This window comes from Balaenoptera acutorostrata, chromosome 1 (genome assembly GCF_949987535.1).
Source record: "Balaenoptera acutorostrata chromosome 1, mBalAcu1.1, whole genome shotgun sequence".
NCBI classification, from domain to species: Eukaryota; Metazoa; Chordata; class Mammalia; order Artiodactyla; family Balaenopteridae; genus Balaenoptera; species Balaenoptera acutorostrata.
In genome coordinates this window covers 116,147,181-116,160,945 of record NC_080064.1, presented here as the reverse complement: position 1 = coordinate 116,160,945, position 13,765 = coordinate 116,147,181, and the positions used below count along the sequence as shown (strand labels likewise).

General features: G+C 54.6%; 1 protein-coding gene across 4 annotated transcripts in view; it reads right to left on the bottom strand.

Moving 5' to 3' along the window:
• Positions 1 to 298: 298 nt before the first annotated feature.
• KIRREL1 (kirre like nephrin family adhesion molecule 1) overlaps positions 299 to 13,765 on the bottom strand; it is a 102,658-nt gene continuing 89,191 nt past the window's right edge. For 3 of the 4 annotated variants that reach the window (XM_057546974.1, XM_057546986.1, XM_057546988.1), the window contains 11 exons: positions 13,158 to 13,308; positions 12,011 to 12,116; positions 11,712 to 11,860; positions 11,394 to 11,521; positions 10,527 to 10,701; positions 10,332 to 10,432; positions 8,494 to 8,692; positions 7,099 to 7,206; positions 6,792 to 6,931; positions 6,101 to 6,178; positions 299 to 5,850 (listed from right to left, as the gene is read on the bottom strand). In XM_057546974.1, coding sequence (XP_057402957.1) covers positions 5,374 to 5,850; positions 6,101 to 6,178; positions 6,792 to 6,931; positions 7,099 to 7,206; positions 8,494 to 8,692; positions 10,332 to 10,432; positions 10,527 to 10,701; positions 11,394 to 11,521; positions 11,712 to 11,860; positions 12,011 to 12,116; positions 13,158 to 13,308 — 1,812 coding nt within the window. In that variant the 3' untranslated portion in view covers positions 299 to 5,373. The remainder of the gene's footprint in view (positions 5,851 to 6,100; positions 6,179 to 6,791; positions 6,932 to 7,098; positions 7,207 to 8,493; positions 8,693 to 10,331; positions 10,433 to 10,526; positions 10,702 to 11,393; positions 11,522 to 11,711; positions 11,861 to 12,010; positions 12,117 to 13,157; positions 13,309 to 13,765) is intronic. The other variant, XM_057546981.1, reaches the window with a different exon arrangement.

Genomic DNA, 13,765 nt, shown 5'->3' with positions numbered 1-13,765 from the left:
CATTTCCTATCCCCATAATCAGATTTGGCACAGAACATTTGGATGCTGTGTTCCAAAAGCACAGAGCCTCTGGCTGTTTGTCCCTGAACTGCCATAATTGGCCTCAGGCTTCTGCAACAGACACAAACTGGTGAATAAAATGTGTTTGCCCCGCAGCCTGGAGGTGACACAAATATATAGTCTCTGCCATCTCAACCCAAAAATCTATCTTTTCCTCCAACTTAGATCATTTCACTCCAAATCAGGCAAGCTTTTAAGTAACTAGAGTTGCTCATGCATTAAACAACACAAAACATGGTACTTTTTAAAACATTTATATTTATATATATAAAAAAATTAAATATATATAATATATAGTGTGCTTGAGACTAAAAATATAGTACATAATATTTAAAAAAAAAAGGAAAATGAAAAAAGGCAGAATAGGAAAAAGTGTGAGGGACACACAGATACACATTGCTAAAAATCTACGATGGTTTGTCCTAACAAAAATAATATTTTTTTTTCCTCTTCTCTTAATTATCATCATGGATCCATTTATTATCAGGGTTTGGGTGGAGAAAATTTAACTGGAGCCAGAAGTGGTGGTTGTAATCCCAAGAATGGTGGGGTAGAAAAAGGGACCACAGGGAGCCCTGGGCCTCATTCTGGTGTAATTGGAGGCAGCAGCCGAATCTTCTGGGTCACTATTGCTAGCAAGATTGCGTCGAGAATTTGACTGTATTGGCAACTTGGCTGCTCTCTCCCCAGAATTAGGGGTACTCCCGGGGGAAGCATCTGAAGATCCCAGAAGTGAACAGAAGAACCCATGGCCCACCAACACTTGCAAAGGCCAGTGGTTGGGGACAGCAAAAAGCCAGGATCAGGGGACAGGAGATTGGTAGGAATGAGTGATAGCTCTATGCAAACAGAGTTATTATTATCATTATTGTTATTATTTTTAAGGGCAGGCTTGTACCAGAACCGCCCAGTATGGCCTGTGACTTCTGCGCAGCAATTATTCCTCCAGGGACAGGGCCTGGAGCTCCCTCACAGTGATGCAAGAAAATGGGATTCTGCCCCGCCCCATCTCCCAAATTGAGGAATCTCCCGAGCCACACATCTTTCCGTCCTCTTCCAGCAGCACAGAAGTGGAAGGTCAGGACCCAGCTGATAAGTGAGGCCAGTGCCTTACAGAAAGAGGCTGGCCTCCAGGAAAGGAGAGGTATCATGGGGGGATAAGGGGGAGGCAGGGAGAAGGGGATGGGTTATTTAAATGCTAATTTTATAGCCTCTTCACAAAAATAAATGCCTTTCCAATTACATCCCTTGGTCTGTGCACTTCAGTATTCTATTATCACCTCCTTACTGGTCCCACCAGGGTCAGAAGCTTCACTAATGCCTTCCAGGTGATTCCCTCGACATGCAGAAGGGCCCGTAGGGGCAGAGAGTGGTGACCTGGCTCAGGACACACAGCACTAAGTTGGCAGAGAAGCCAGGGTTTCCGAGGCTGGGGTGCTGGGGTGTGCAGCAGTGGGGAGAGAACCGCGCTCACAGCAGAGTGAGGCAGTGACTGAGCCAGTTCAGTCCAACTGGGCTCTTGGCTTTAACGTGGTTTTCTCCAAACCTGAATGGCCCAACACTGCTATGTACATGGGTCAAGTACACTGAGAGACCATCTGATTCCATCTGAAGGAGCCCAGGACTTGTGGCTCCTGACAGAACACCACCCGTTTAACGAGAGGGCACCAGGGTGAGATTCCAGGGCTCCATCCTGTAAAGCAGAAAAGGCTGCCCTCAAAATTATAAGGAAAGCAGCACCTGCTGGGACAAGGAGAAGGTGCAGTGCCTGGAGACGGGGTGGGGATGGGCTGGGAATCAAACTAACCTCTTCCATCCCGTGCAGGACATCTGTGAGAGTATAGCGCTGCCCCCATCCCTGGCTGCTTTCCTTTCTGACTTATGGTGGGTTTTGCTTCATGAGTACTTTGTGGCTAGACTTGGAGGGATCTGGGATTTAGGATGCAAGCCGGGCCCTCCACAAGGAGACTGTGGGTCATCCAGAATCACAAGAACGTCTTCAAGATCCAGAACTTAAGTCAAAAACTGCTGGACTCCCTCTTCAGTCTACCAGCTGCCCTTCCCAACTGCTCCTGCAGAGATGCCAGCTGTTCTCAGGCCTTGCCCTCTGGCTCGAGACGCCTTAGCCTGCAGGCTTCCCCTTGCTCAGTAAGTGAGGCTGGCTGTCCCCAGGCCACGGGAGTGCTCCTGAGGACTGGGGTGGAGGGTGGCTGCTTCCATTTCTCCCTACGGAGAAGGCTGCCTGAAACCTGGGTGCACAGTGAAAGAAACTCACCGTGCCCTGACCTAGCCAGAGACACCTTTGCAAAACTGTCAGGATTCTGAGTGGGGAGCAGCGCAATGGCCAAAGGATAACCCCACATCAATTTCACTGAGGTTTAGGATGTTTTTTGTTGCTGTTTGGGATTAAGGGGTTTCTAGTGGAAATTCTTTCACAACACTTCTGACAAGGTGATGAAGCCCACAGTGAAAGCTTCTTTCAAGATAGGAGAACCTTTCAATTCTCCCATCCCTCCACCTGCTCAGTCACTGTTCCCAAATCCTTGCTAGGGATGGCAGGCCATTGCACCTCACCAAATGAATACAGCAAGAGCAGGATAATTCGAGGTTTGTGCAACTCTCCCCCTTCATCTTGAAGACCAGAAAATAGGGGGCAATGAACCTAAAGAGGTTAGACCAAGGTCACTCAGTAAATGGCAGCTTCAAAACTGGGTCCCACGTCTCCTGACCCCTTGCTCTTCCCACCAAAACTAAAATGGCAAAGGCAGTCAGGATCACCAAAGTGACCACATCAAGGACTGAGGACCCTCCATGCTCAGGGGCACCTGCCACTCCCCAGAAAAGCAATTCCACTGGCTTAACAGGACGGTCCCCATTCAGATTCTGGTCAGACCAGAGTGCAAGTTGCAGAGGGCAGAGATGGCCTTGGTTGCTGACGTCTCCCTGTGCCTTGCATGGTGCTTGCTTGATACCCAGGTACTGTAACGTGTTAAGGAACAGAGAACAGGGAAGTAGCTCTGTATCTGGCTTCCAAAACCCATGGTTCCTGCAGTGTCAGCTGAGTTACCGAGTGATCTCAGGGCCTCCTCCTCCCCATCAACAGAATGGACCCAGCACTAAAACCAAAAAGGAGTAAACAAGCGAATGTGGCCAAACCCCTAACAAAAGTAAATGTCTTTTGGAATATTCCCGTTTAAAAAGCCACCATCTTTAGATTTTTAACTGTTTAGATGACCCATGGCTTCTGTGAAAATCATCAAAATATGCATGAATTTGCATCCTTAACAGACCTTGTCACTGAGCTCACAGAAAAGGACTCCGCAGGAAGGAGTCAGCTTCCAGGGGTGAGGGTGGAATAGCGCTGGGAGCCTGTATGATGCCTCTGGAAGGGCCGATCCTCAGGACTTGCCCCCGGTGAAGTGAAGGAGGATGCAGAGGCAGTTCTAGAGGCTGGAACTGGAACTACTTTCTTCCTGGGTATGAGCGGGTCCTTACCAGCCAAGGGATGGTGAGGAATGTCACCCCGCAGAGCCATCCGCAAAGGTGGCGATGGCCCGTGACTGATGGGCATGTAACTCATTAAAGCGAACATGACTAATGAACGGCGACCACGAGAAAGGGCAAAGCGCATTCTGGGGATTGCAGCGGAGGACCCGCCCGCTCAAGGGGAAGAGCAGACCCTGCTTCTTGGGAAGGGGAGGCCGGGGCGGGGGAGGGAGTGCTCTTTGGAGCGCCGGTTCTCTTTGGTCAGGAGGTGGCGGCTGAGAATGCGGAATGCATGTGCAGGCGTGCGTGCGTGTGTGTAGATGGAGGTGAGGGTGGGCGTGGGGGGCCGCCTGGGCCGTGGCTGCCTGCAGTGCCCTTCCGCGTGACCTTACCAGGCCCCCTCACCCGTCGGTCCCCTAAACTCTGCAACACTTGGCAGTGAGTTTGCGCTCACAATACCGGCTCCCCGCGCAGCCACCCACCCAGGGCCGGTCAACCGAAGCTGGACACTCAAGGCACTGAAACTGGAAGAAGGAATCTGATTGGTCCAAGAAAAAACCAGACACTTAACAGAACAAAACCCGTCTAAAGAGAACATCTCCCATGCCCCCGGGAAGGTGGCCTCTCAACCAGCTGGTTGGCCCTAGGGTAGGACAGCAGAGCCCGACAGCCAGGCCCCCTGCCTGTCCTATCAGCGCCCATCGGATGACAGGTCTCACCGCCTGAATGTTTAAAAATGGATTCAAAGTGCTTGGAGACTGAAAGAGTAATGGAAGGTGTTGGGAATCTGGTGAAGAACAGATGCCCCCTTTCCTTTCCACTGGGACTTGTATTTGGGTGGGGGACTCCCTACAGCTTTTTTGCTTTTTTTCTCCAAATGAGGTTTTTATTGTTTTTTGTTGTCTTTGAAAAATAGCCTATAGCACTCCCACCCTCACCCCACCACTCCCCAGGCATGCTAGAGAGTTAAAGCCAGGAAGTGGGGCAGACTGGGGAGGGGAGGGGGCTTGGGGGGGGGGCTCATTCTAGCGTGGGTTCTGGAAACTGCTATATAGAACACTGCTGTCTGGCTAGTGACTCAGGACATGGTTCCTGACCTTTCCTTCTCCATGACGACCCCCTGGCTTATCTGGCCGGCCCAGCACAGAGAAGAAGCAAAGGGGGCAGCACTACAGGACATACCTAGATCCCTCTGCAGGCAGACAGACAGGTGTCCCCATGGGCAGCCAGGACGACTGGCACTTTACTCCCAGCTGAAGGAGGGCTGGATCTGAACTCGGTGCCAGGACTAAAATAAATCCAAGGTCCTTTCTGCAGTCCCAAAGAGGGAGAGATGCATCCAAGGTATGAACGCAGACGACAGATGGACTGGCCAGGCTACCCCACTTCCACCTATCTGTACCAGAGCCACCCACCCCTACACTTCATGCCCCCTGGGCCAAAGCCTGTTCATCTCCACATGACCCCCTGTCTACTCACAGGAGATCAGAGGGGTGGGATAGAAAGGGAATGCTAAAAAGTGCCCCCTCTGCTCTCCGCAACCTTCACTTTCCCCGTCCCCAGGCTGGGGCCAGGCGAGAGTGCAGGTCAGAAGAGACACATCCTCCCGAAGAAGAGGGAAGGGCAGGCCCAGGAGGCTGGGGCATGCACAGAGCACCATCCTCGGGACGGGGTGTTTCCGGGAGACCTGCTCCCTGCCTGCCACGGTGGGAGGAGGAAGGCTGGTCCAGGACGGGAGCAACAACGAGCAATGCCCCTGAATATCAGGGAACAGCTGTGAGAGCCTTCTCCTCTGCCCCGCAGAGATGCCCCGGCCAGGCTCTAGCCCTACACGTGCGTCTGCATGCGCTGCTGGAATCTCTGGCCGTAGTCCGAGTGCTGGGAGGTGTAGGAGAATCGCGTGGCAGTGGCATACTTGCCAATGGGGTCATATGCCTCATACGGGGTCCGCTCCAGGCCGGACGGAGGGGCCTGGGGGTAGCCCAGTCGGTAGGTGGGGTACCCTGCTGCCCCGGGGAAGGGATGGGAATTGAACTTCTCATAGTTCTCGTAGGACAGCTGGCTGGTGGTGTCGGTGCCAGCTGGGGCAGCAGGACCTGGGGGTGTGGGCTCAGGGCCGTAGTCAGAGGCCGGGGCCCGGCTGTAGGTGTTGAGCTGGGCATAGCCGCTGGAGTGGGAGAGGCGGGAAGAGGGGCGGCCGTCGAAGCGGGCAGGGCCGGGGGCACGGTAGTCAGCATAGAGCACTGCCCTGGAAGACGGGCGGTCTTCGTGGGCACGCACATTGTAGTAGCCATTGGTGGGATCCTGGGGGGCAACGAGAGAAGAGGATGGAGCAGGGGAGTCTCTCTTGGGGGAAGGGTGTCGTCGCATCATGGCCCTCTGGGCCTCCTTCTCTGGCTCTGCCCTGGGTTCTCAGCCAATAGCTCCCCACCTCCTGTTTCCTCAATAACCTGCTGACCGCTCCTCCCCAAACCTGCCCTCACCTCCACCCTGCAGGCCCTCAGAGCCCCCGTTCCCACCAGCCCCTGTGCGCCGGCCCCTCCCGCTTTCCCACCTTCATCTCATACTCCTCCCGGGTGTCGATGGTGTCACAGCGCAGGTCCTGCTTCAGGTCCACGTCATCCTTGAAGGACTGCAGAGCAGCAGGAGTGGGGCATCAGGAGACGGACACCCTGCCCTCGTCCTCCCTTGCCCAGCCTATCCCCACACCCAGAGGTCACCTATTAAGGGGAAGGGTCTGGGGTCATGGGCAGACTTGAACTCTGTGTCCTCTCCCAGCAGAGGCTCTGGGATGTGGTGGGAAGAGGCCAGAGACTTGGGTTCTAGCACCAATTTTGTCGCTAACATGCAATGCTTGGGTATGTCCCTGCCCCTTTCTGGGGCTCTTTCCTCATCTGAGCAATGAGGCAGTTGGGCCAGAAAACTTCTAGGGGTTTCCAGTTCTGACACTCTGTAGGTGGAGGCTGGGGTGAAGGAAGCCTGTGCAGGCCCCACCTGCCTGTCCTCTAGTGGAGGGAAATTAGCCTGGGGAGCGTGGGCACGTGAATGTGTTTATGAATGTGCATGTGCACATGTATGTATGTGCGTGAGCGTGTGTATGTGTATGAGCGTGTGAGCATGTGGGGGAGGGGGCAGGACCAAGGGAGGATGACTGAGGGAGGAGGGAGTGACAGTACTGCTGAGCTGGGGTGGAGCCGGTCCCAAGAGTGTGAGGGGAGCTGGGCCAGGGAGGAGCGGACCCTCACCGAGTAGATGGCCTTCATGACACGGGTTGCCGTGGAGACGCTGGCAGTATCGTCCTCCCGGTCAGAATGCATCGTGAGTGGCTCCCGGTTCACTGTCTCCACCTTGATGTCCAGCTTTCTCAGGGTCACGTCTTTGCGACCTGGGACAGAAGGAGCAGCCTGGACGCTTTCTGCCAGCCTCCGCAGAGGCTGCTTCTGGCCCCACCTGGCCTGGGGAGCACCCGCTGTCAACCCCCTCACCTCTCCCAGGCCCTGCCTGTTGGGGACCCCCCAGGAGGGCTGAGGCCTGAGCAGGGCCCATACTCACTGCCTTTGCGGCGCCGGTAGAGGAAGAACACCAAGGCGATGAAGAAGAAGATGAGCAGGATGCCTGCGCCGATGGTGGCCCCGGCGATGATGCCCACAGGTAACACCTCTTCAGATGAGGGAAGGAAAGGGGGAGGGTGAGGATGGGGGCACACGGAGGACCTGAGCTCAGTGCTGGCTGAAGGTGAGGACAGCCGAGCCCCGTGCCCCCCTGGATTGCGCACAGGTTTATGTTTCAGTTGAGCTGTGTTCAATTAAAGTCAAGGTGGGATTTGAGAGGAAGTCTGCACTGTTTGGGTTTAGACCTGTGCTTCAGCGTCATCAGAATTGGGATCAACTTGACCCTGTCCTTGGTGGTCCGTCTGTCCCTCTCTTGCAGCCCACCTGTCTGTGAGGCTTGTCTCTCCTTCCTGGGTTGGGCTCTTGTCTGCGATCAGCTGTCCCCACATTCTCCCATCTGCCATGTGTTCTGACCTCTTTCACTGCCTTCTCCACACACCCCATTGTGACTGCTCCATCTGCACCTACCCTCCCAGGGCTCAAACGGTTCTGGTTGGTTCCCCCTGCTCCCCAGAGATGAGAAGGACCCAGGAATCCTGCCTCCAGCGTTTTCTCCCTTCCTGGCTGTCCTGGATGGCTCAGATCCATGTAAGTCTCTTCTCCTCCAGAAAGCCTTCCCTGCAGAGTCCCGCCTCACTCTATTACTCTGTTCTTCCTCACCAACCCCTTGCTCTTGCTGGTGTCCTCAGCTAAGAAAGACTCGAGGGGCCCCCAGTTATTTTCCCCCATCTCCCATGTCAAATGGCTAGTTCTCATTAAAAAAAAAAAGAGGAGGGGGGGCTCTTTTCCTCATCAGAGTTGGGAGCTTCCAAAAAAGTCAAAGGCATGATGCCTCTTTCATCACACTAGAAGTGCCTTAAGAGAGGGAATATGTGTCTCCCACCAGACTAAGGATTCGTGAAGAGGTAGGGGAACCGAAGCTTCCTGGGCACCTTTCTATGCCAGGTACTTCATGAATATCTTCTCATTTAACCCTCACACCAACCCAGTGAGGTAGGGAGTGTTACTCCCTTTCACAGATCATTTCATTTTTCTCCATCTGAAGTCATTTGCTACCACTCTGTAAGTTCTCCACTGAACTGAAAGTTCCCGGAGGGCAAGAACTGTGTTCGTTCACATCTGTCCCTGCAGTTCCTAGAGGGGGCGCCTGGCACATAGCAGATGCTCAATAAGTGTTTAAAAATGCGAGTGGGTTTTCCAGCTGAGCACCAAGGCCAGGCTCTGGTGGGCAGGCCCAGGAGGGAGCTGTCTCTCTGAGCCGTGCCCCCAGAGAGAAGAGGGAGCAGAGTCTCCAGGCTGCCCTGCGCCCTGGCTACACAGCCAGTACTGCTGTCACCTCGCTCTTCCAGCTGGATGATGGCTGTGCCTGGGCCGAAGCTGTTCCAGGCTGTGCAGTTGTAGTGGGTCTGAAAGTCGGCCTCCATGACGTTGTTGATGGTGAGCGTGGACAGGACCCCGCTGCCTGAGTTGGTCCTCTCCACCGTGTAGCGTTCCAGGGTCCCCACCTCCAGGAAGTTCTCCTTCCATGCCCATGCCTGGGGTGGGGAGGGCAGGACGGAATGAGGAAGAGGAAGGTGGTGGAAACACCTGACCCACCCTCCAGGCATCCTCACATCCTCACCCCATGTGCTCTTAAGCCCAGCCCCACACTTGCCCTGCAACAAGCCCAAGTCGTACCTGCTGCCTCAAACCCTGGCATCAAACCTCCGGTCTAGGAGAAGCAGCAGCTCCCAAACATGCCTGCGACATGTGTTAGGACCATTCAAATACGCTCAGAGACACTCTTTAACATGCAGATTCCCGGGGCTTATCTCCTAAATTTGACTCTCCAGGGGAGAGGCCCAGGAATCTCTATTTTGTTGTTGCTGTTTTTGTTGGGGCAGGGGAGAGCAATTTTATTCGGAAAGCCAGCAGGCCAAGAAGATGGTAGACTACTGTCCCAAAGACCCACCTTCTCCAAGTTAGAATTCAGGCTTCTTTTATTGGGAATCTCTATTTTTGTAACAACCCCAGCTGATCCAATGAAGCAACGTGTGGGACCCCTGATGTGGTCAAACAAATCCTGGGTGGAGAGCCAAGAACCCTGGGCTCTAGGCCTGACTCTCCCCTCGAGCCCTTTGTAGCCTCCTCTTCCCTCTCTGGGTCTCAGTTTCCTATAAAAGGAGAGGACCAGGCTAGAGGTAGACAATGCTCCAGCTTTCCTCCAGCTCTGATTGATAGTCTGAGATGCTAAGTAAACATAACTTAACCTTCAACCCCACCTTTAACCACCCCACAGCCGGCCCTACATAGCCCACTGGTTCCGGAGACTCATCCACAGACCCTTATAATGAGAGGGAATTGGCACCGGAGAGCTGTCTCTCCTAGGCTCCTCCATCCCCGACCCCCTAGCCGGGGCACCCCCCCTTTGTGTCCCCTCCCTCAGCGTGGAACCCGAGGGAGGGAGAACCACTGAGCACTGGCTCCTTTCCAGGGATCAGTCCTCCTAGCTCTGCAAGGAAAGCCCCCTGGGAGCCAAGCCGCACGCTGCCCAGGCGGCCACGGTAATGAAGTGTCCCTGGGCAGCCCTGGAGTTAGCCAAATGGTCATTAAATGTGATGAGGGGTTTGACGGTTAATGGTCACGGAAGGAATTAATGGTTCATGGTGTGGGGGAGAGGGAGGGAGGTGGAGAACGGCATGGGGGCTGGTAGGAGGAGGAAGGCAGGAGAAGCGAGAGGAGGGGCTGACAGGGTGGGACAGAACTGAGGGGGCAGGGTCGAGGGGCAGATGGCAGAGGAGAGAGCAAGGAAGAGACCGGGAGGCTGAGGAAAGGGGAGGAGACGAGGGAGAGGAAACAGCAGCAGTGAAAGCCCAGGGGAACTAACAGCGGATCAGGGAGGCCCCACCCGGCCTTTCACACGTGTGGTCACATCACTTCTCACGGCAACCCTGTTTGGTAGGGATTAGTGCCCCTATTTTATGGATGAGGAAACTGAGGTCCCAAATAACAAGTAACTGGCCTAGGGTCACACAACAAGTAAGAGAGGAGATGGCATTTGAACAGGAAGAGGGACAGAGGGAGAGTCAGAGGATGAGAAGCACGGGACACAGAAGAGGCCTGGGGAAAGCGGGAGGAGGCTGAGCGAAGCAGAGAAGCAAGCGGCTGCGGCCCGAGGCCAGGCCCAGCACTCACAATGCGGTCTGGGGGAGGCGTGCTCCCGATGAAACACTCCACTTTGCCACCATCACCCCTGACAGCGTACTGCACGGCCTCGCTGGAGATAATGGGGGGCCCTGCAAGAAGCAAGAAGACGTGGTCAGGGCCAGCTGGAACCTCCAGTGCCCGCCTCCCCCCTCACAGGCCCCCCGCCCCCCTCAGGCCACTCACCATTCACGTAAAGTGGTACCTCCCGCTCGGCCACTCCGATCCGAGGCACGATGGCCCGGCAGGTGTAGGTGCCGGCATCGGCCTGGGTCACCGACTTCAGCAGCAGCTGATTGCTGTTACTCAGGACCTGGGCAGAGAGAGCAGCCTCGGGTGGGGAGCCAGGAGGCCTGGGCCCCTAGATCCGTGCGGGCCCCCGCATTGGAGGCATTGGAAAGAAAGCAGGAAGGGCCACAAGTGAATTCCCAGAAGGGAAACAGGGGCCCGAGTCTATCTGGTCCATCCCCTGACTCTAAATAGGTTGGCACTTAGACACATCATCTCTATAAGAGCTGGGGAGAAAGTGGGTGGAGGCTCAAGAGGGCGGGTGAGGCTGCCATCATTCTGTACAGAGGATGCAGCCGCTTCTGGTCATCTGTTCTAGTGCTTCTCTCGCCAAATGAGGTAGGAAGTTTCACTCTGAAATCCCTCTTTTTTGCAACTGTGGCCCAAACTGTCCAAGGCAGGTCGCTGTAGAGCGGCACAATTCAGCCCTCTTTTCTCTAGTGAGTCATCCCAGCTGCTCCACCCTCCTATGCAGCGTTCTTTTACCAGGCCTCTTGCCACCGCAGCAGTTCCACTCAGGCCCCCTGCCCTCCTCCCACCCCACAGGTCATCACGTCCCTCCCACTGTCACTGCAGCGGCCAGCTGTCTGCCGAGGAGGGTGGGGTTGATTGCAAGCACCGTCCTTCTCTTCCAAATCCTGAGAACTTGGAAATAGCCCAGGTTCAACTTGAAAAATAATGCTGCACCTCCTTTGCCCCCTCTCTCCCCAGCCTGTGGCCAGGCTCCTTCCTCCCAGAGTCCCGGAGAGGCAGCAAGCTTCTTACCATGTTTGAGTCCTTTTTGGTCCAGGTGAGGGTGAGGGGGGGATTCCCAACCCAGACACAGGTGAGGGTCACATCAGAGCCAATGTCTGTGGTCGTGGGTTTGGGGTCCACTACAATCCGGGGGGCAACTGAGGTAGAAAGGAACAGCCCGTTAGGGTCTTGGTCTCACTGGGGGTCAGCTCCAATGGCTGTCCTCTTCCTTCTCCTGTCCTGCCTCCTCCCCACGCCTCCTCAGCCTCATGGAGCCTCCCCAACTCCACCCCAGGCCCTTTAAAGCCCCGGCCCTCTGTCCCCACCCCAGGCCCTGCAGCTACTCACAGTGGACATTGACTAAAGTGCTGACATTGGTGCTCCCCACTTTGTTGTGAACCTCACAGGACACAGGCTCCGTGAAGAAGGAATAATCAACATTCGTCTCATAGCGACTCTCGTGGGCATCTTCGATCAGAAAGCCCCCCTTGGCCCACCTGGGGGAACAGGCAACACAGAGCGGGGTCAGGCCTTGGAGCTCTCTCACTCACGTCCAGTGGCCTGTCCTCCTCAGCCCCCCCAACTCCTGGCCTCAAGGGCCTCCCAGTATCCTTCCCCAGAGTGTGCCCCGCCCCTGCCCCTCCCACCTGTAGCCCAGGATCTCAGGGTTGGCTGTGGCCTGGCACGTAAAGACGACGCGCTCGCCCTCCTGCACCGTCTGTGGCTCAATGGACAGGGTCACCGTAGGAGGGTCTGCAAAGCAGAGGACTGGAAGTCAGGGTCTTTTCTGTCCCTCAAATTTCTTTTTCTCTCTCTCTAGCACACACACTCAGACCTCACCCGTGTGGTGACCTGGGAATTTGACTTTGCAGTGTACCAGCTCCAATAAATAAGCCTTCTTCACCTTTATTCCAGGAGCCTCTAGGGGCCGGCTAGGGTGACGACCAAGGATGATACCAGAGGGACAAATTAGTCAGAAGGTGTATTGACTGACTGTGACCACTAGGCGTCAGTGTGGGCTCGTTAGGCTCACTGACCGGGATGGGGGTGGGGCATCTCTCCAATCGCTGCCACTCTCCCACCCTTCCCTGGGGAGTGGGAATTTATTGAGCACTTACCAAGTAGCATACTCCATGCTAGATGCTCTTACACTATATCTCACTTAACGCTCACAACCCTGAGAAGCAGGTACAGGTCCACAATCCCTTATCTGAAACCCCTGGAACTAGATGTGTTTCAGAATTTGGGATATTTCAAGGGTTAGAAAGGTAACGGTGGGCACAGACCATTTACTCTGTAAGACCCCCAGCACAGTCTGGGCAATATCCCACAGACACACGCATTACTACATCTGCAGTGAAATGTATAGCTATTCCAATTAAGTGGGTTAAATAAAAGACTACGAAGAGCCTCGGTTCAGGTTTTGCCACCCAAGCACTTTTGGTTTAGAATTTCTGATAAGGGATTGTAGGCCTGCATTTTATTTTCTGCACGTATACCGAATTAGAAACTGAGGCTCAGAGAGATTATATCATTGCCCAAAGTCACACGGTTGAAACCCGGGAACTGCCTGGCTCACAGCTGATGCCTCTTCTACCAGCCCTCAGAGTTCAAACCAGGGAATCCAAGACGACAAAGAAATGGAGCATCTGTCCCAGGGCACCTGGGGGATTCTTCTGTGCTTCTCAAAGGGTGCTGTCCCCCGCCCTTCCTGGGCTCCTTCCCAGGATGCCACTCAAGGTGCACATTCCCCCCACCCCACGTTCCCTGCCTCCTCCCCAGGACCCTGCTCACGGTGCACGTCGAGCTCGATGGACGTCTCCTTGCCACTCGGGATGGCCTCATTCACGCTGCGGCAGGTGAAGACACGCCCAATATCCAGGTCTGTGGGGTTGATGAGCAGCTGGCTGATGGTGGTCTCCCTCTTCCCATCCTTCAGCAGTTCCTGGGGGGGGCGGGAAACAAGGGTGGGAGACACGGTTAAGCTAAAAGCCCCCTCCTCTGCTCTCGGGGTGACCCGCTCAGAGCTGGCTTGCTGGAGGGGTATTTAACCTGAAGCTCAACCCTCCCCCAGCCCCTACCTCCTCCCCAGGCTTGGGTTGGTTTAGTTTTTAATTAATAGACTTTATTATTTTTTTAAGAGAAGTTTAAAGTTTACAGAAAAGTTGAATAGAAAATACAGAGAGTTCCTGTATACCCTCCTCTCTGGCCCCCCACTTTCCCCTATTATTAATTAACATGATGCACTAGTTTGATACATGTGTGACAACTGATGAACCAACATTGGTACCAATACTAACGAAAGCCCATAGTTTACATTAGAGTTCACTCTGTGTGTTGTACAGTTTTCCCCATGGTTTTGAGTCCCATTCCTGGAATCCCCTGAGTCCAGCCCAAGTCCC